This window comes from Hemiscyllium ocellatum, chromosome 8 (genome assembly GCF_020745735.1).
Source record: "Hemiscyllium ocellatum isolate sHemOce1 chromosome 8, sHemOce1.pat.X.cur, whole genome shotgun sequence".
Lineage (NCBI taxonomy): Eukaryota > Metazoa > Chordata > Chondrichthyes > Orectolobiformes > Hemiscylliidae > Hemiscyllium > Hemiscyllium ocellatum.
The window spans coordinates 91,651,190-91,674,382 of record NC_083408.1 but is presented as its reverse complement, the minus strand read 5'-3'; the positions used below and the strand labels follow the sequence as shown (position 1 = coordinate 91,674,382).

Here is a 23,193-nt window from a genome sequence, read left to right as displayed (position 1 = left end):
GCCAAGGAGAGTATGCATGATGATGATGGGCAGGGTCAATCTGTAGTGACAGGCTCAGGGGGTAATGATGAGATTTGCAGTAATAACTCCAGGTGATTTGTGGAAACATGGGTGTTTGGTAGTGATGGGCTGTCCAGAGACAGCCAGATAGAGGTGGTCATGGAGATTCAGGTAGATCCTGATGACCAGCTTAAGCCTGGGACTCAAGTTGCAGATCGCAAGCAATGTTGATCTCCATGATCCTTCAGTTCTTAATTGTGAGCTCTAAATGGAAGATGGCCACAGCCACACTCAGAATGAGTAGATTTTTTTCTGTGGTAGCACATGGGCTCCACTTCTCAAGTATCAGGTGCCCTTCAAGGGGAAATTGCATCAATCATGCCTTTGCAGAGGACATCTTCAAGTCATTCGCAATCATTTCATCCGACATGTGAAATTTATGCAGAGTGCAACTGTGTGGGTGCAAATGCTGGTCAGAGATAGTTTCGCCCATGTCATTGGTCATTGCAGATTCTCTGTGAAGCAGAAGTGATCACAGGTGACCTTAAAAGAGGCACCCGTGAACCACAAAGCACAAAAATAATGCAAGATCTCATCATTAGCACAAGGTTAAGGTTTAAATTCCACGTACAGTGTAAGATATTCTTATCTGCAGTGATACCTTTTCAGGGTGATGTAAGGCTGGGAGGAGACTAGTTCCACACTTGTGCACCATTTACAGGAAGTTACTGTCTCATTGCAGCATGGCTGGTGCCACATTGATTGGAGAAAGGTCCAATGTCAAAGTTCCATGTAGAGCTAATTCATGCCCTTCCTTGTTAAAGTACTCCATGAAGGAGTAGATGATGGCCTAGCAGTTTTGTAGCTTAGGTTATTACTGCAGACATTCCTGATGAAGGGCTTATGCCCAAAACGTCACCCCTCTTGATCCTTCGATGCTGTCTGCCCTGCTGTACTTTTCCAGCACACACTTATTACTCTGGAGACTCAACTAATGGTTGGGGACCCAAGTTCAAATCCTGCCATGGTAGATGATAAAACTTGAGTTCAATAAAAATCTGGAAATATAAAAAGTCTAATGATGGTTATGAAGCGGTTATTGGCTGTCTGGAAAAACCTATCTGGTTCACTACTGTTCTTTCATTTGATACAAATGACACTTGGCTAGTTTCTACCAAAATTCAGTTCATTGTATTTTCTATTCAGGTGAAGGTATTTTTAAATTGATTGTTGTCGCATCTGTAGTATACTGTCAAGTCACAATAGCTGTGAGATTTTAACCAGGCAGTTGACCAGTTTACAATAAGTTACAGTCTAATGATTAAACACTAATTCATAATGATTTTAGAAAATGGTCCTAAGGTTCTTCTCCAGAAGCCAAAAATGTGTTGCTGAAAGGGTTGTATGTCTCAAAAACATAACTTTACTGATGCAGCCTTCCAGAACAGAGCTCCTTCCTTCAAGGGTGAATATTGGGAAATCCTATGCATGCTACCCCTGAATTTCTTGTCTTCTGTTTTATAAAGGCAAAGTTCCGTAAGCATGATAGATACATGGAGCATCTTTTGTAATGGAATTTAACTTTAAATTTAAGACCCTTCAGTAGTTTCTAATGTAGAAACATAGTGATAAAGATGAAAGGGAACCTGTGATATATCCTCAAACACTCAAGAGTTAAGAAGACTTTGCTTGACATTCTATTCTCAAAAACAGTGCAGCACTCCCTTTTAACACTGAAAAATCTTACCCTTTAACAAAACACATATAAAATGCATGTACTTAACAACTACTAAGAAATACTAACAATTAATATTTTTCTGTTTTGTTTTTCATTACATTTAACAACCCTACTCCCTCTGGATACAGGAAGCCGATGCGGAAAGAAGAGAATGGGACAAATCGAGCTGAATATGCAATGACCTCCCAAAATGACAAAATGCCAGATGCAAATAATGCAATCATTTAACATTTTCTTTAAAAAAAAGCCACAAAGATGTTTCAAGACAGACAACTGTCTGGTTCAAAATTCACACAATGTGCTTTGTGCAAAGATTGAAAAGGTGTTCTGAAGATAAGGACATAATTTCAAAAAATATAGTGAGCACATCAGTTATTCAGAGCATAGAAACAGACTTCCCATCAATCACATTGATTGTGAGGTGAAGGATAAGCCTGCCAATCAAGTAAGAGACAGCTCCTTACAAAGGCATAATCGCTGATTGCAGCTTCCACTGAAAACAACAGCTTCAAGATGCCTCATCACCTGGGTGAATCTCAACTAGTTCTTGCAAGCAATCTATAAACTCTCTCTAAAGCAATCTACTAGAATAGTTATAACTTGCTGTATTCAGTTGCAAGTGGAGGTGCTCGTGTTGAAGTATTTACTCACGTGATCTAGTGTTTCCAGAATAAAACAAGTTACAGTGAAAAAGGAGGGAAGATCACTTCTCATAAAGCCACTGAACTAACAAAGAACGTTGGCTTCCACCACAAAAAGTGCATCTGCAGTTTGATTGACTATGCAATTTTCTTTCTTGGAAGACACCTCATCCAAATATACTAATTTTTTCAGAATATACAGCCAGTTAAAGGTTTGTGAATCACTTTGTAAACAGGTGTTTTTTAAGCTTCATTGGCACAATCATAGTTTGACTTTATTGGTAAAGCCTTTTTCACACTGGCAGGTTTATCCCAGGTTGTTTTGGCATTATCTCAAATCACAACTGAATGCTGTTAATAGTCACAAACTTGGTAAAATATTAAGTTTCTTTGTTCATGACCAAATCAAACAGTTTATACTTCAAGATGGAGCATTGATTTTCTATTTCAAACATGTACTATATAATGATTTGTAGAACTTCAAACGCAGTATTTTCTAATAACCATTGGCAATAGTCATTGGTGATTTGAATAGGTTCAACAAATTCAGTCAGGGCAGATTGTTCATCCCTTCACACTTTAAACTCTTTCATTTATTTACATTGATGCTTTTCACTTCTAGATTTTTGTTTGTGTGAATATTCCTAATATCCTTTCCATTGAATTTTAAAGACTACTTCCAATTTTCAAAGAAAACTTTCTCCCACTTTTCAATCTAAGTGTATGCTTAGCAAGCAAACTGATTTAGAATCGTATCATTCTTTGGCAGTTGAAAGAAATTTGAAATGTTTTTGTGTTGCCTTTTACATGTATGCTTCTAAGACTGAAATGAGATGCCTTCAAAATGCAAAAATGTAGTCCAGTGTAAAAAAGGCTCTAGTTTACTCAAGGTATGACTAAAATATATTTATGGCTTTTTAGTGTTTTTTAAATACTGAAGCCACATTCCACTCTCCTTTAATGGGAAAACAATAATGTGTTGTGATAACTGCTTTTAGTATTCACTAATGGGTTAAACAATCTAGATCTTAACTGGAAAGTTCCTGAGTTATTCCTTTTAGTTTATGATAAACACACAGAGAACATGGCTATTTGTGACATATTCAAATCGACTGCATGCAACTGTAAGAATGTATATAGACTGAATGTCAAAATGATTAGCATGGCCCAGGTTCAGGATTATTTTTGATTGCATTTCTCTAAATTATTCTCCAATCTTTTAGAAGTATGAAGGTTTATAATCTTGTCATGTTATTCATACAGATCAGTTCTTGTAAATTCCTTAGCAGTGAATCAACTTGTGCAAGTTACCTACAAGCGTTCCTTCTTTCAACAATTGGTAGCCAGCCTGTGTACTTTACTTCAGCTGGTTATAAAGGATTTGGAAATTGGTTTAGGTATTTTATTATTCCTGATGAAGGGCTTATGCTCGAAACGTCGAATTCTCTATTCCTGAGATGCTGCCTAACCTGCTGTGCTTTGACCAGCAACACATTTGCAGTTAGGTATTTTATCACCATGTTTGAAGTCCACACAGGGCAGACAATTTAAACAGTGTCAGTATTCATCCTAGAATCTACATCGTTTTGATATGCAAGTCAAACATAACTTAACCACTATTCAAATTTTGCTACATTCAAATTCATTGATCCTCCATGTCAAGAAATGTGGACTGCAGAATGGGCGATAACACTGTCTCCCTAATTTGTGGTGACTCAGCACTGGAAGCATAAGATGTTGAATTTATTCTGCTTTTTTTCAGCTTTGAAAGGGATCCTTCAACTAGGTTTCTCAATATAAAACAAATTGTGCTTTCACTCATTTTGGAAAGGCTTTGTGAATCAATGAAGGAATTGTTAAACATAACTATAAACAGAGAAACAGAAAATTATTTTGGCAGGTGACTGCCAAATATATAAAATGATACTATTTAGAAATTTGAAGTATTTCTGTTATTGGTGTACATTTTTCTGGTATAATAATATCCTATTAAACATCAGTCCACAATCTGCTGTCACATTAATGGTGAGACTAATGACTGTCCATTATTCAGAGTCCTAGGGTCAAGGAGATGTACAGCATAGAAACAGATCCTTCAGTCCAACTCATCTATGCCAATCAGATGTCCTAAATTAATCTAGTCCCATTTGCCAGCAATTGGCCCATATTGCTCTAAATCCTTCCTATTCATACACACATCCAGATGCCATTTAAATGTTGTAACTGTACCAGCCTCCACCTCCTCTGGCAGCTCATTCCATAATGCATCACCCTCTGTACGAAAATGTTGTCCTTTAGGTCAATTTCAAATCTTGTCCCCCTCACTTTAAACCTAAGCTCTCTAGCTTTGGATTCCCCTAATCTGGGGAAAAGACCTCAACAATTCACTCTATACATGCCTGTCATGATTTTATAAATCTCTGTAAGGTCACCCTTCAGAATCTGACACTCCACAGAAAATAGCGCCAGCCTATTCAGCCTCTCCCTATATCGCAAACATTCCAACCCCAGCAACATCCTTGTAAATCCTTTCTGAACCCTTTCAAGTTTCACAATATTTTCCTATAGCAGAGCAACCAGATTTGAGTACAATATTCCAAAATTAGCCAAACCAATGTCCTGTGCAGCTGCAACATGACATCCCAACCCCTATAATCAATGCCCTGACCAATAAAGACAAGAATACCAAATGCTTTCTTCACTACCCAGCTACCTGTGACTCCACCTTGGAGGAAGTATGAACCTACACCCCAAAATCTCTTTGTTTGGCAGCATTCCCCAGGACCTTGCCATTACGTGTACAAGTCCTGCACTGATTTGCCTTTACAAAATGCAACACTTCACATTCATCTAAATTAATTTCTGTGCAAATACTACAACTTCAGACAAGGACAAATGCATAATTAAATTCAAATATCCAACAGCTGATGCTTGGATTGTGCCATTTCACCTTTAGTTTTGAGCAAGTGTCATGTTGCTTATCTAGCTCACTATGAAAATTCATTGGTTATTGTGAAGTTGCCATATTTGTCCAGTGAAAACAAAGTCACCATAGCAAGTTACATTTTTTAGATTTCCAAAGACGAAGACCTGGAAGAATGATGTTCCATATTTGCAAAAGGTACTTTCCAGTATGAGAGTAATTGCTTGACAATATTTAGCACATACTGCACCATTAAAAGGAGCAAATGGCAGAAACTTAACTTTGCAGATAGCACAGAGCTTGAATATTGCTAAAAAGAAGAGACAATTGAAGCTTTTCATCTTAACCGGTTCACAAACCAAATTTCAAAGTCAGTCATAATATGGATGGCGTGGGAAACAAGCATGGTGTTGATTTGTTGCCAAGTCAGCTTTGAATGGCCAAAGTATTGCTGTGAGAATGCACAAGGCAGCTAGTTCGCCCCCAGTCTTCTGTTTAATTCAAAAGGGCATAGTATTTGAGCAAATTAATTTTGCCTGCTTCAGACAGGATATACAATAATTTGAGTAATTTCTAGCAAAAATAGCTGAGCTATCTTTTGAATTCATAGCACACACAGGACTATTCTGCAAGTGCTAGTCAATTACAGAATTACATCTACTATTAGATATTGTGTAAGCCCCAAAGAGTATCACACTCCTTTCAGCTGTTTGCAATAGGCAGAGTAATGATTGTACTTAACTATAATATTTGATGTCCAGTCAGGCACATTTTGGCATAAGCCTCTCCTGCTGCCCATTTATCTGAGCAGCAGAAGGTTGAAGCACTTAAGTGAGCAACCAAAGCCTACCTTAAGTGTATTATTTGGGCCATGGGTAAGCAGTCCAAGCAGTGCTTTCCCTGCAGCTTGTAAAATCACAGCGGGGCCAAATGGTTGGGCTGCGATCATGATGGGAATGGCACAATACCTAATTTCTATGGGCTACCCAGTAGCTTTTCTGCCCACAGATATCCTGTAAAAGGTAATTCATGATTCAGGTCTCTGAACTTCCATCAGAAATTTTGTTTTACCCTTTACACAGATGCTGTTTGATCAGCTGAGTATTCTGAATGTTCAGCATTTATTTAAGATTGATCACAACATCCTCACCATTTTGCTTTTTGTATGAAAGTTAAATCTTACCCATTTTAATCACAGTGCCATTTTAATGATGCACTAAATGCTAGTTTTTGCCAAGCAATGCCTCTAAATATGGCCATTAACTATTGGAAATGGGAAGCTTCATTCCTCTAGATTTTAAAATGGGAGATTCCAATGTGCAAAAATTAAAGAAAAGAGTTTGACTTGTTCTTTCTCCTCTCTGACTTTCATTGCCTCTCTCTCCTCTTGTGCCTGATTTGACATTGAATCCGCCCACACTAATTCATATTTTATGTTCAATTTTTGCATCGCTAATTTCGCATTCCTTTAATTTGACTGGCTAAGAAGACCTACTCACCTAACTCTCAGATGTCCAGGTTTCCCTCACTGCAACATTATTAGTTTATTTTCAACAACATGCCATGCAAAAAGATCTACAAGGGCAAGTTAATGAACAGTGGACATTGGTTGCTCTGCCTTAACAAATTATGGTGATTTTTTTTGGTTTATAGCAACTCAAATTGCTGTATATGTGATGGATGACGTTTTTAGAACATTAGAAAATAAGAGCAGAGTAGGCTATCCCCCCTGTTCTACAACATCACAGATCATCATAGACATTGACTAACAAAGGAGTCAAAGCTTATCGGCTTAGGACAAGAATGTGAAGTTGAGGCCCCAAACAGATGAGTCATTATCTTATGAAACAGTGGAACAGGCTTGACTGATTAAATGGCCCAGTAGTAGTCCCTAATTCATAGTTCATTTAGTCTACCTGATCTTGAAATATAATCACTTCTAGTTTTACAATTGTTTCCATGGTACAGAATTTTTTTACGATAGGTAAAAAACAATAGCAATGCTCATTCCTAAATGTGTCTGATATGTCCCAGTTGTATACTTACACTCTCAAGTATACACTTTAGCTATGAGGTAGTTCATGAAAGTGCTCCAGTATACTTTAGGGGTGATTGCACACAGGTTTTTCCCTTTGATTCTTCCCATCAATTTCTAAATTAGATTTTCTTCCAATGAACAATGTCAAGGGAATGGACACCTTTCTAATTATGTTGAGAGGGAGACAATAGGGTGATTTATTATATACTTTTCTCACAGACAACTTAAAGTGCACCTCAATATCCATATTGGTAAATGTCTACATACAATTGAGTTGTGCACCCACTCAGTTTTGTGACATAAAAAGATACAGTACAGAAGTTGTAACAAAGCATTTATTTTTAAAATGGCTAGATTAACACAGTTGTTAATGTAGTGTCAGGCTTGGATTTATAATTAACATTTTGGTTTTACCGATCTGCAAATAGACAAATTTAAATTCCATTCTGCATTTTTAGGGTAAAATACTGTAAAAAATTCTCTCCCCCATTTTCTTTCATACTGGAATTTCTCTCACAAAGATGGTATCTGGATAAACTGTTCTGAGACTTCACCTAGTGCTGCAGTTGACCAGAGGAGATTGATGAGGGTGGTTGGATGTGTTTGACCCTCCAATTTCTTACCTCATTCCTGTGTTGCAGACTGTTTACCTTTAATAGCAGAGTTGAGACTTTTAGCTGACCATGCAAGAAATAGGTAAAAACAATGACTCATACTATTATTTACTATTCTCAGATGTGGTGCATTTCCAGAGTTCTCCAAATTGCTAGTCAATTCCCGTAGCATTACTGGCCCATGAAGAAAATAGTTTCCAGAGAATACAATGTAGACAGTTTAAGGCTCACTAGAACATTGCATTGAATCTTAACTAGTGTGAGTTGCATATGTTGGGGATCTGAGTGTCTGCTGGCAAACCCAGAAGTTTGCATTTCCCATTGACTATGATTTTTGACTCCACAACTTGCTTTGAGGCAGCTTCAAGCTAGTGACAGAATTGGCTGCCAGTCACCATGACAAATACGCTGGAAGATGCTGTAGTCACAGGAATATTTACTGCTGCTAGTGGGGAGGGCCTGACTGTGGTGATTCCTTGATTTGCTCTGTGGGAAAGTTGTGTCTGATTTGGGGAATTGGGACAAACCTCTTCGCTTCTGCTCAAAATTGTCTTCATCTCCCTTTAGCAGTCCTACATATCAGGTTAAATCAGAGGCTGCCTGCCTCATTACAGTTTTGAATTGGTGAACCCATCTCCCACCACTGAATTAATTGACTGGCCTGTCCACTTCTTTTAGACCTCAAGGTGGGTGTGTTGGAGTCAGCTTTGAGGGTTTTAAACATGTTAACCTTTCATCTGATCTACACTTGACTGTTTCGAGGGTTTGAGTTTCATTCCATTGAGTTGTAAACATTAGTCAAAATTCTGATATCCTCCATTTCTCCGGACCTAATTTTAGATACTTAACATTGCAACAAAACTGTAAATTGACATCTGTATAAAAAATGAGAGATTTGTATCTTTGCCATAAGAAAGATAACATGGGTAGAGTACAGAAAGGAAAATCTGCCAGGGAGGGTCATAAGCCTTTTACAGGACTCACTGGATGATTCTTTCTTCCCCAATGTGCAATCCATTCTGCTATGTTCTCCTTTCCATGCTCTATTCAAGTGATGTTCATGTGGTAAGGATCAAAAATTCCCATGTCTTTTTCTAAAGAGAGCCTGCATTTATATATCTTTCACATTCATAGGAATCCCAAAACACTTCACATCCAATAACTGATTAACGTAGAAACTAGGAGCAGGAGTTGACCTTTTGCCCTTCGTCTCTGCACTACCATTCAATCTTCTATCTGAATGTCACATTCCTGCTTTCTCCACATCCCACTTGATGCTTTTAAAAACTAAAATTTCTCCTTATCTCTTTTTTAAAATATATTCAGTGATTTGGTTTTCTGTGATAGAAAATTCCACAAGTTCACTATTCTTTGATTAAATAAATGTTTCCTTGTCTCAGTCCTACATGGTCTACCCCAGGTTCTAGATACCTCAATCAGGGAAAACATTCTCCCTGCATGTAGTCTGTCTAGCTCTGTTAGAAATTTATATGTTTCAATCAGCTTCACTCACTTCCTTTTAAACTCTAGTGAATACAGGCTGATGCAAACCAAACTCTCCTGCCATCCACGGTCAGCCTAATGAACCTTTGATGCACTTCTTCTATGATAAGTATGTTCTCTTTTAAGTAGGGAGATCAAAATTGCACAGAATACTCCAGATTAATTTTTAAAAGTATAAACATTGTAAGCTAGACAGTTCGAGCTGTTGCTCATTCACACCTTTAACCCAGACAAATCTCTTAGGATTTGCATTCTAGAAAATCACTTTATATTTGTTGCATAGCAGAAAGAGCTTCTGTTTTATTCAACACATAGTGATACTCTACTTTCAACTTTTGCTTTTATTTTGTAGCTAATTGACATGATTCACCTTCAGTCTGTACAATTAGCTGAACAGCATTTCCACACAAAATTATATTGAAATACTGGTAACTCTGGAGAGGCTGAGAAATGATCCAAATGAATGAACGTCATTTTTGCAATGCAGGTACTTTCATAAGGATGTCCAGCTTAATTTTCTCATTATTTTCTCTTTCAAATTTATCCTGTTGTAGTAGGTGTCATGGTATTTCAGTCACTGATTGTCTTTGATTGCCAGCAACAAATCATAATGAAAGCTTGAAATTTGTTTTAAATGTTTAAAGAAATTAAATAAGCATTCTCAAATAATCTTGCAGTTTAACATAATTTTACTGAAATTATATCTCCTTTAGGATCTGCGTCACATCCCCCACCCCAACCCACCTTCGGTTCAGTTCTCCACACCCATTTCAACATTTGGATCATTGGAATTCTTTTGCTTTCATACCTGCATTTCAAAGCATTTTACTAACCATGAACTTCTGTAAAAGAACAATTGCAGGAACAAAGTAGACCCAGAATCTGAAATGGGAAGTGATCTGTCAAGTATGTAATGAGATTACTACAGGCACATTGCTTTTGAAGTCAAATTACAATTCTGAGAAAAGTAGATTAAAGTGGAGATTGTCATTGAATTCCTATAAAGTAAAAAGGGAAAGCTTTTCATCAGAATAATTTACCCATGAAGATGCTAGAAGCAAGTAAAAATAGCATAATGGACCAAGAAGGATGACAGCAACATTTTCTTTGTAATGTCATTTTAAATACTATTTATTTCATTTGTCAGGTCTTAAAACAGCCAGCACTAGTGCATTTGATTTACCGGATACAGCTGTTCTTGGCAATAAATATTTATTCTTAGCTGCTACATACATAATCACTCCTGTTTGCAAGAATGGATTCGTCCAACAAAATATGGTTACATTAGCTCTACATCATATAAACTTAAAATATACCGAACATCTGTGCATTTGAAATTATAACCTAAAATGTATTGCAGACACAAACAATAGTGAGAATTAATGCATGAATGTAGATATATAAGATTCAGAAATTTGCCTTCGGAGCATTTACTATATGTGCAGAAGAAATATCTTTACAGAAAATGGACCTTGATGGAAAAGTAAAATTAAATTAGAAATTGAATTTATTGTTGTCATCTTTTCAGAACAAGCCTTTAATGTACATTTTCGTAACTATAGGTTGTTGCAAAATATGCTTTTTTGATGCTGACCCAGTATGCTAAACATGTATTGTACATCAGTCTATTTATAATGCACCTACTGATATTTTTATTTTCAATAAAATGTAAAATTAAAACTGTAAAATTGCCTTTTTTAAACATGTGTAAGATCAAGGCAAGTTTTTTTAAATTCCTGGACTATCACGCTATTTTATCATATAACAAACACATTTTGAGCCACTTATAAAATGTGCCACTATGAAGTAAGTTCTTGTTGACACGTCCTGAAAGCTTGCAAAATAACTATGATAAATTAAAGGAATGTTTTAGTCAAGATCTTGCAATTTGCTCATGTTTCAACTGCAGCTGCAGGATAGAGTTCAACACTTGTTATCCCAGAGTTCTTTGCAGTAAAGCAAGGAACAGATTGCAGGATTCATGAAAAATAATTACAAAGAGAAGACTGAGAAATGTAAATGCAGGAGCAAATATGTTGCAAAGCATTTGTACAAGTTTGTGTCTATAATATATCTGGATGCTTATGTTAATAACAACTGCAAATTTTCAGCTCTCAACATTGTGTATCCTCTCACCTCCAGAAGTAACAATGTGATTAGTGTGATAACATAAACATTAGATAATTGCCTCTTGCACTGACATACTAAAACTAAATGCATTAACCTGTTAACATTTAATTATAACCAAGTCCAGAGGGACGAGTAAATACTTTACTACCCCTTCTCATTGTTGGTACAAAAAAGTGCTTTTCAATATGTACTTTAAATGTCTCAATACTATGAAGAACATATCAGGTAAATATCCTTCAGTTAAATAGAATTAGGAAGATAGTTTACTTCTAAAAATCCTCCAGTGGAAGGTATAAACTTAACAAAAAGGTAAAAATGGAATTCTGTGAAATACACACACACTCTAAGATGCAATTAAACAATAGAGGGCGAGGGAAGGTAGGGTTAAAAATAAAATTCAGTTCTTCAATTAAGAAATTATACATTGGTGATTCATCTGGAAGGAATTGTACAACAGATTTCTACATTTTTAAAAGATTTCAGTTTGCAGTCGATTTTTCTGACAAGGCTAACTCTTTTAGCAGAGATTCTATTTAAAAATACCTTATATGGCATTCAAAGAAGCATTAAAGCAGATGGACTGATTCAGATCCATATCAGCATTTGCACTGTGCTAAATTAAACAAGCTAAAGTTGCAACTTGTATTTTGTTTTCAAAATATGCAGCTAAAAAGGGGACAGTGGCATATTTTGAATGTGGGCATTGGTGATTACTTCACGGCTGCTTGAAGTGGTGCATGCAGTGAGCAAACTGTGCATTGCCTGCTAATTAAAATGAATGCAGAGTTTAGCCAAGTGCTAAACACACTGCTGAATGGCTGCTTGCAAAACAAAAGGCCAAGCCATTTGTATGGTTGGTGCTGGCTTGCACCTCTTGAGGCTAAAGCAGGTGGTGGAGCTTTTTTCCAAACTTGTCCCTGAGAAGATAGAATGTGCAGCAATGGAACATGTCAAACTGTTTCTGTTCTCTGATGCATCACTGAAGGCCTTTCATACTTCAGAGTGTTTGGTGTTTAGAACTTTTGGTTATACGTTCACAGAGTGTGGACTTTGTTTGGGCCTACATTTATTGCATAGCCCTACTTGCCCTTCAGAAGATGGTGATGAGCTGTTTCCTGAAACACTGCAGAGCTTTTAGTGTAGGTATACCCACAATGCTGTTTGGGATGTAGTTCCAGGATTTTGACCCAGTTACACTGAAGGAGTGGTGCTATGTTTCTGCAGTGATTGGATCCAGGTGGACTTCATTGACTATGTGGTTCTTGATTGGCCCAGGTTAACAACCCCAATCAGGAAAACTCTGGCTGACCAAATAAGCAGGAGACTAGAATCTCCACAGTTGAGGACTAATTCTGAGTTGGCTGACTATATGTAAATGAAGAGTGACTCAGTGATGGAACACTGGCCTCTGTGCAGTTACTTAACTTTCCATATCACAATAGTGATGGTCTTGCAGTGGAGCTTGTAGGCAGTAGTGTTCTAGATGGTAGTATATGGGCATTTAGAAGGTGCTGACTGAGGAGCCATCATGAATTTCTGCAATGCAAATTGTGATGGTACATGCTGCTGCTGCTACTGAATGTTAGTGGTAGATGGGGTGAATGTGGATTCAGTGCCAATCAAGTGGGCTGCTATGTCCCATATGGTGCCTAGCTTCTTGAGTTTGGTTAGAGCTGTGTTCATCAAGGTAACTGAGGAGTATTCCACCACACTACTGATGTGTGTTTGTATGTAATGAACAAGCTTTGGAGAGTTCAGAGAGGAGTTAATAACTGCAGGATTCCTATTTTCTGACCTGTTGTTCTCGCAATAGTATTTATCTGGTTAGTTGAATTCAGTTGCTGGTCAATGGTAACGTTCAAGATGCTGTTAATGGAGGATTCAGCAACAGTAATTCACCTGAATTCAGGGTGATGATTATCTTCTATTGCATTAACACTTGTGTGGTGTGAATGTTACTTGCCATTTATTGTCCCAGATTTGGATGTTGTCAATATTTTGCTGCATTTGGACATGGACTGTTTTAGTATCTGAGGGATTGCAAGCAGTGCTGACCATTGTGCAATCATCAATTAAGATCCCCACCTCTAACTTTGTGATATAGGGAAGGTCGTTGATGACGTAGCTGAAATTTATTTGACCTTGGACACTATCCTAAGCAACTTTAGATGGTTCTTATGGCTCGGTTGGGGTGGCCCTACCACTCTAAAATATCCACCTTAAAGAATTCCTGAAGAAATATCATAGAACTGAGATGTCTGATCTCCAACAAACATAACTATCTTCCTTTGTGCCAGGTATGATTTCAACCTGCAAACTGTTTTCTCATTTTCCTTGGGTTCCTTAATGTCAAACTCGGTCAAATAGACCCTTGGTGTCAAGGAATAGGAAATTCGACGTTTCGGGCATAAGCCCTGATGAAGGGCTTATGCCCGAAATGTCGAATTTTCTATTCCTTGGATGCTGCCTGACCTGCTGTGCTTTAACCAGCAACACATTTTCAACTGTGATCTCCAGCATCTGCAGACCTCATTTTTTACCCTTGGTGTCAAGGGCAGTCACTCTTGTTTCTTGAATTCAGTTCTTTTGTCTCTGTTTGAATCAAGGATGAAACAAGGTCAGGAACTGAGTGGCCCCAGCATAACACAGGCTGAGCTCAGTGTGTTATTGCTGAGTAGATGTTGCTTGATAAGTGTTAACTCCTTCCATCACTTTACTGATGATCAAGGGTGAACTAATGGGGTGGTAATTTGCCAGGTTGGATTTATTCTGCTTTTTGAGCACAAGAAATACTGAGGGAATTTTGTACACTGGCAGGTAGTTGTTAGTGTTGTAGCTGTGCTTACAAGGAATCGGGTAAAGCCTGGCAACCTAACTGAAAGACCTGGGGCTGGGATGATCTCTCCTGAGACGTCCTCAATCAATCAGTGTCTGAAACAGGAAGTGTTAGCTAGAATATTTAATGTCATTGCAATTACAAGAAGTGAAATAAAGATAGGGGAAGAAAGCTGGGAGTAAAAGGGAAATAGAAGTGAAGGAGAAATTTAGAGATTTTTTTTCATATCTCCAACAATAAGTAAAATCAAGAGAATGAGATTCCAGACTTGCAAAAAGTACATTTCAGTCCCAGAGACTTTTTGTTACTAAATAAAACTTATCAGGATTAAAACCCTAATCTTTCAGGGACAAAAGATCAGCAAGAGGCCATTTTGTTCTTGGAGCCTATTCCAACATTCAGTGAGATCATGCTTGATTGGTAACTTAAATCCATTTAGTTTTATCATGTTCAATAAAATCCCCAATAATATTCACATGTAACCTCAAAAATTTGAGTATTTCAGGATAACATATAGTTTTGGTGCAGCTTCTGAAAATAAAACAGGGTGTATTGGGCAGCAGTTTCCTGACTGTGACGTGCAGCTGTCCATGATGGGACAGAAAGGCTTAAAACTGCGAAGTAAAACTGAAAGAACTGCCGATGCTTTAAATCAGAATCACAAACAGAAGTTGCTGGAAAATCTCAGCAGGTTTGGCAGCAACTGTGAAGAGAAATCAGAATTAGTGTTTCGGGTCCTGTGACTGACCCTCAGAGACCCGAAGTGTTAAAGCTGATTTCTGTTCACAGATGCTGCCAGTCCTGCTGAGTTTTTCAGCAACTTCTGTTTTTGTTACTGAAAATTGCTGTCTATTTTACAATTTAATGATAGTTATTGCTTGATTGAGTTTTTTGAGGAAGTAACAAAGACGATTGATGAGGGCAGAGCAGTAGATGTGATCTATAGGGATTTCAGTAAGGCGTTCGACACAGTTCCCCATGGGAGACTGATTAGCAAGGTTAGATCTCTTGGATTACAGGGAGAACTAGCCATTTGGATACAGAACTAGCTCAAAGGTAGAAGACAGAGGATGGTGGTGGAGGGTTGTTTTTCAGACTGGAGGCCTGTGACCAGTGGAGTGCCACAAGGATCACTGCTGGGTCCCCTACTTTTTGACATTTACATAAATGATTTGGATGTGAGCATAAGAGGTGCAGTTAGTAAGTTTGCAGATGATACCAAAATTGGAGGTGTCATGGACAGTGAAGAGGGTTACCTCAGATTACAACAGGATCTTGACCAGATGGGCCAATGGGCTGAGAAGTGGCAGATGGAGTTTAATTCAGATAAATGCAAGGTGCTGCATTTTGGGAAAGCAAATCTTAGCAGGACTTATACACTTAATGGTGAAGTCCTAGGAGGTGTTGCTGAACAAAGAGACCTTGGAATGCAGGTTCATAGCTCCCTGAAAGTGGTGTCGCAGGTAGATAGGATAGTGAAGAAGGCATTTGGTATGCTTTCCTTTATTGGTCAGAGTATTGAGTACAGGAGTTGGGAGGTCATGTTGCGGCTGTACAGGACATTGGTTAGGCTACTGTCAGAATATCGCATGCAATTCTGCTCTCCTTCCTATCGGAAAGATGTTGTGAAACTTGAAAGGGTTCAGAAAAGATTTACAAGGATGTTGCCAGGGTTGGAGGATTTGAGCTATAGGGAGAGGCTGAACAGGCTGGGGTGGTTTTCCCTGGAGCATCGGAGGCTGAGGAACGACCTTGTAGAGGTTTACAAAATTATGAGGGGCATGGATAGTGTAAATAGGCAGAATCTTTTCCCTGGGTTGGAGGAGTTCAGAACTGGAGGGCACAGGTTTAGGGTGAGAGGGGAAAGATATCAAAGAGACCTAAGGGCAATATTTTCACAGAGGGTGGTACATGTATGGAATGAGCTGCCTGAGGAAGTGGTGGAAGCTGGTACAATTGCAACATTTAAGAGGCATTTGGATGGATATATGAATAGGAAGGGTTTGGAGGGATATGGGCCGGGTGTTGGCAGGTGGGACTAGATTGGGTTGGGATATCTGGTCAGCATGGACGGGTTGGACAGAAGGGTCTGTTTCCATGCTGTATATCTCTATGACTCTTTGCAATACTATAATGGAACCTGTGTTCCAAAGACATAGAATTTCTATAATGTGGAAGCAGGCCATTAAGTCCACACTGACCTTCTGAAGACCATCCCACCTAGACATAACTACCCCCTCTACACCTTACCCTAACCCTATAACCTTACATTTCCCATTGCTCATCCATCTAGCCAACATTTTGGGCAATTTAATGTGGCCAAACCACTTAACCTGCACATCTTTTGACTGTGGGAGGAAACCCACACAGAAACAAGGAGAACACACAAACTCCACATAATCACCCAAAGCTGGAATCAAACCCAGATCCCTGGTGTGGTGTGGCATCAGTGATAACCTCCTAGTCATTATGCTACCTTCTCTGGGGCACTGGCAAACACAGGAGATGGTAGTTTCTTGTGACATGTGATCATCAGGCACAGTTTTCAGCAGAGGTTTGAGATGTTACCCAAAGACAACTTTTTCTTCCTGGCAGTTTAAATTGCATGAATTATTCATTCGATTATAGTTCACTGAGCTATCTTCCTGAGACAATCGCCATTGAGAGGGCACTTTTCCAGCTGAAGAGTTCCAGCTGATTGGATTTTATTGTCTGAAAAATAACTGCATATGTTTATTTAATACTAAATTATGTTCTTGTCCCAAAGCCAGAAGGAATGGTTAGTCATATATAGTTAGCTGATATTCTTCTGTTTCTTTTTTAATGAAGATTGGATTTTACTACTTTTATTGGAACTGGCTTGATGGTACTTACTTGGTAAATTAGGCAAACCTAAGAGTGTTGTAATGTTATTTGATAAGTGTTTCTAGTAGAAAATTTCATTTGGCTGGAGAATGAAGTGGTTTAATCTGAAACTAGGATCCTGAATCTAAATAAAAGGAACAATGAGAGTATGAAGCACAAATTGGCAAGGATTTGAAGAACAAGTGCATGAATTATGACGATTATTCATTCCTGTCTGGTGCAAAACTAAAAGAGCAAAGGTGGTTCAGCCATGGCTTGCAACATAAATTGGAGATGGCAGTAGGTCCAAAGAGGAGACATTGCCAGAAACTCACAGCAAATCTGAGGATTAGGAACATTTTCGAATTCAACAAAAGAAGACAAAAAGTTTGATTCAGAGGTGGATTATAGAGTATGAGAGTAAAATGACTGACTGTAATTACTTCTATAAATATATGAAGCTATCAAGATAGGATACACAAATGCAGTTTGTTTACAGTCAGAAGCTGAAGAAAGTATCATACAGAGTAATGAAATGGCAGAAGAAGTGAATGCATACTTTTGGTCGTAGTTTGACAAAAGAAGGCACAAAAACCTCCACGGGAGCTCAGAGTCTAGTGAGAGGGCAGAATTGCAAGTTATCAGTATTAGTAAGGAAATGGTGCTGAGGAAAGTAATGGGCTTAAAGGCTAACAAATCACCAGATAAATCTACAGAGTACTAAAGGATAATGTTCTGGAAATATTGAGGTGTATCGGTGGTCATCTTCCAAAGTTCTGTCAACTCTAGAGCAATTCCAACAATTTGGAGGGTAGCAAATGTAATCCCGCTATTTAAAAGAGGATAGAGAGAGAAAAAAAACAAAATTTCAGACCAGTCAGTTTAACATCAATAATGGGGAAGGCTTTGAGTCTACTGTAAAGACATAGAATATAGAAAAATACAGTGCAGAACAGGCCCTTCGGCCCTCAATATTACACCAACCTGTGAACTATTCTCAGCTCGTCCCACTAGACTATCCCAAAATCATTCATGTGTTTATCTAAGGATTGTTTAAATCACCCTAATGTGGCTAAGTTGACTACATTAGCAGGTAGGGCATTCCATGCTCTTACCACTCTCCTGCGTAAAGAACCTGCCTCTGACATCTGTCTTAAATCAATTTGTAGTTATGCCCCCTCGTACAAGCTGATATCAACATTCTAAGAAAAAGACTTTCAGTGTCGACCCTATCTAATCTTCTGGTCATCTTGTATGCCTCTATCAAATCCCTCTTAGCCTTCTTCTTTCCAATGAGAACAGCCTTTCCGCATAAGACCTTCCCTCCAGACTAGGCAACATCCTGATAAATCTCCTCTGAATATTTTCCAATGCTTCCACATCCTTCCCAAAATATGGGGACCAGAACTGTACACAATATTCCAAGTGTGGCTGCACCAGCGTTTTGTATAGTTGCAGCATGATATTGCGGCTTGGGAACTCGATCCTTCTATGAATGAAACCTAACACACTGTATGCCTTCTGAACAGCACTATCCGCCTGGGTGGCAACTTTCAGGAATCTATGTACATGGACTCCAAGATCCCTCAGCACTTCCACACTACCAAGAATCTTTCCATTGACCCAGTACTCTGTCTTCCTGTTATTTTTCCCAAAGTGCATCACCTCGCATTCAGCTGCATTAAACTCCATGAATGGTAGGAGAAGACTTGGAAAACATTAACATGATTGGATAAAACCAGGAAACCTGGTTCTCTGGATTTATGAAAAGCAAATCACACTTAACAAATCTAATGGAGTTCTCTGAGGCTATAACTAATAAAATAGGTAAGAGTACAAGTGGATGTGGTGTATTTGGATGTTTAGAAGATGTTTGATAAGGTCCCTCATAAGAGGTTAATGGGCAAAGTTAAAGCAGATGGCATAGGAGATATTGTATTGGTATCAAGAATTAGTTGACAGGAATCAGAGTGGAAATAAATGGCTCTTTTTCCAAGTGGTATATGGTGACTAGTGGGGTCCCACAAGGATCAGTGCTTGGGCCCCGGATATTCATAATATATATATAAATGACTTGGATGAGGGAGATGAATCCAACTTTTTCGAGTTTGATGACACTAAACTGGATGGGATTGTGAGTTGTGAGGTGGAGTCAAAGAAGTTTCAAGCAGGCAAAAACGTGGCAGATCAGTACAATGTGACTAAATGTGGAGTTATACACTTTGGTGTGAAAAAAACGGAAAGGAAGAATATTATTTAAATGTTTATATATTGGAATATATCTGGGATCTGGGCATCCTTGTAACTAAGTCAATAAATGTTAAGCTGGTGCAGCAAGCAGTTAGGAAGACAAATGCTTAATCAGCCTTCATTGCAAAAGAGTATGAGTACAAAGGTAGGGATGTCTTACTGCAGTGCCTTAATGGGTGGCACGGTGGCTCAGTGGTTAGCACTACTTCCTGACAGTGCCAGAGAGCCGGTTCAATTCCAGCCTTAGGAAACTGTCTGTGTGGAGTTTGCACATTCTCCCTGTGTTTGCATGGGTTTCCTCTGGATACTCCGATTCCTCCCACAATCCAAAGATGTGCAGGTTAGGTGAATTGGCCACGCTAAATTGCACATCGTGTTCAGAGATGTGCACGTTAGTTGCATTGGTCGGGTAAATATAGGGTAGGGGAATGGGTCTGGGTGGGTTACAGTTTGGAGTGTTGGTGTGGACTTCTTGGGACGAAGGGCATGTTTCCACACTATAGGGACTATATAATTCTATGACACCACATCTGGAGAAATGCATACCTCATTGGTCATCCGACTCAAGAAGGCTTTTCCTTACCAAAAGGGGTGTGCAGCTGAGGTTTACTATGCTGACAGATGAGGGAAGAATGGTTTGAGTGGACATGTTTGGAAGGATGAGAGGGAATTCGATTGAAAAGTATAAAGTTCTAATATATAGGCTAAATACAGGGAGGATGATTTCCCTGGTTGGGAAATCTAGAACCAGGGGTCAGTCTCCGGATACAGTTGAGACCATTTAAAACTGAACTGAGGGAATATTTCATCATTCAAAAAGTAGTGATCTTGTGGAATACTTTACCACAGAAGGTCAAGTCATTGAATATATTCAAGGAAGAGATACATACATTTCTAGATTTTAAAGGCATCAAGGGGTATGGGGAGAAAGTGGGGGTATGGCATTGAGATAGAGGATCAGCCATGATCATATTGAAAAGCGGAGTAGACTTGAAGTACCGAATGGCCTACTCTTGCTCCTCGTTTCCACGTCAAAAGATGAATAAATTGAGACGAGAGATCTGATTAGAGAATCCACCTCAGAAATTTAAAATACAATTTAATATCCTTTCCAGCACATGTACAGAAATGTAAGTTCATACTAACATGAGCTTTTGAAAGAACTTCAGGAGGACAACCATAATGGGTTTTCTGGGAAGAATTACATGATAGTACTTAACATTGGTATTGAAAAAGAAGATTCAAGGATCAATTATTTATTGTAGTAGTTTATGGCAGTGTATTTAAAGATGTGGGTAATATTCTACCAGGAGCCAAAAGGAGTAACTAAAATATATTTGTGGTGCATTCTATTTCTTTTATTAAAATAAAAAGGCATCACTACAGGTCACCTTCGTCATTTTCTCAAATAATGTCTGATATGTGGTGATAATAATGCAACATTAATTGGAGCAAATTTAAGTCAATCCAATAGGTGAAAAAAAGAGTGACCATAACCAAAAAAGGTTAACTGCTATACTGACTCCCTCCCTCTTTGCAGCCATTTTAATTTTCCTATATTTTTTGGAGTTTCACCTCGACATGATACTGGAATTCTATGATGTACACAGGAGAAGTATTTTCAGCAAACATTGATTCAGTAATTGGAAGGTACAGATTTAAGCACATCATCAAAAGAATGAAATGAGATATAGGAGTTTTTATTCACAATAGATTGTTCTAAGGATATGGAATACCTTGCCAAAAGCAGTGGTTAAAACAGATATAGTAATGTGAAAATAGAAATGAATACATATTTACGTAAGAAAACGTTAAATGTTTTAAAGGTTGGGGAAATGGGATTGAGTGGATTGCTGTTTTATAGATCTAGCATATGTTGGGTCAAATAACATCCTTCTGTGCTGAAAGAAATGTTATCATTCTTGACATCAATTGATTAATGTATACTTCTTAGCGTTATGCACAAAGTTCAAACAACACTGATAGAATCTAAAACACCGCTTTCACTAATCATTGGCAACCATCACATGAAGCACACCTTTCATTAAAACACCAAGATTTTCCACGGAGCAGGTTAATTAGAAATTTGGAAATGCATCAAATGTGCCATGAATATTTATCATTCCAACTGAACCTATGCATCCCCTACATTAAACATGAGTAGGATTTTAGAACTATTACTTGTGTCTTTACTGTTTTCCACTTTCCGAATTCAGAACACATAAGAGCCAAGGTGAAATTCTTATTAGAAAAATTAGATTTATGCGTATGCATTACAGAAGGCCTGAGGTCTCTGACAGAGCCTTCAATGCAATTTCCACTTGTAACTGGTGATCCAACATGAAAGAGAAAAGAAGTTATTCCCTGCAATGACTATACCATCACTTGTATCTGTGGTGGGAGAAGCTGCTGTTGATGGATAAAACTTACTGGTCATGAGCAGGCCTGCCCCCAATGAGTGCAAGCTTTCTAAAACCTTTGTCCATGACAAAATGCCAAGAGGTAACTGAGGATGCAGTCATCTTTCTAATAGTTCTTAACAACCAACTGCAATATAGTTCTTCAGTTTCTTTGTTTCAAATCTGAGAAAGGTTAAACTTTTGTGTCATGTCTCACACTCAGTATTCCAGAATGTCTTTAACAGACTTGCTCATGGCATCATCATTGAATAGAAAGTCCTCCCATACTCCACCTTACCCTATGAGCACTTGAAATGTGTCCTGGTATTAGAAGCATGCAGCTGTATTGTAATCGAATAGCTAATATTTACTCAGACACTGGTTTGGCTGAACAGTGTAATGTTTGTATGTTGTACATAGATGTAATAAATGCCTGTTCACTTATAGAGTCATAGAGATGTACAGCATGAAAACAGACCCTTCAGGCCATGCCGACCAGGTATCCCAACCCATAAGATCATAAGACTAGGAGTGGAAGTAAGGCCATTTGGCCCATCAAATCCACTCTGCCATTCAATCATGGCTGATGGGCATTTCAACTCCACTTACCCGTATTCTCCCCGTAGCCCTTAAATTCTTGATGTCACAAGGAATTATCAATTTCTGCCTTGAAGACATTTAGCGTCCCAGCCTCCACTGCACTCCGTGGCAATGAATTCCACAGGCCCACCACTCTCTGGCTGAAGAAATATCTCCGCATTTCTGTTCTGAATTTACCCCCTCTAATTCTAAGACTGTGTCCACGGGTCCTAGTCTCCTCGCCTAACAGAAACAATTTCCTAGCTTCCACCCTTTCCAAGCCATGTATTATCTTGTAACTTTCTATTAGATTTCCACTTAATCTTCTAAACTCCAATGAATACAATCCCAGGATCCTCAGCCATTCCTCGTATGTTAGACCTACCATTCCAGGGATCATCCGTGTGAATCTCCGCTGGACATGCTCCAGTGCCAGTATGTCCTTCCTGAGGTGTGGGGACCAAAACTGGACACAGTACTCCAAATGGGGCCTAACCAGAGCTTTATAAAGTTTCAGTAGCACAACGGTGCTTTTATATTCCAACCCTCTTGAGATAAATGACACCATTGCATTTGCTTTCTTAATCACGGGCTCAACCTGCATGTTTACCTTTAGAGAATCCTCGACTAGCACTCCCAGATCCCTTGTACTTTGGCTTTATGAATTTTCTCACCATTTAGAAAGTAGTCCAAGCTTG

At 38.5% G+C, this 23,193-nt stretch overlaps 1 protein-coding gene across 2 annotated transcripts in view; it reads left to right on the top strand.

The window, feature by feature from the left end:
- Window positions 1-23,193, top strand: part of prima1 (proline rich membrane anchor 1) — a 162,406-nt gene that overhangs the window by 82,369 nt on the left and 56,844 nt on the right. The window contains exon 4 of one of the 2 annotated variants that reach the window (XM_060829363.1): window positions 1,867-2,576. The exons of the other annotated variant lie outside the window; for it this stretch is intronic. Coding sequence (XP_060685346.1) covers window positions 1,867-1,966 — 100 coding nt within the window. The 3' untranslated portion in view covers window positions 1,967-2,576. Of the gene's footprint in view, window positions 1-1,866; window positions 2,577-23,193 lie in introns of those variants that run through there. 2 annotated transcript variants of the gene reach the window in all.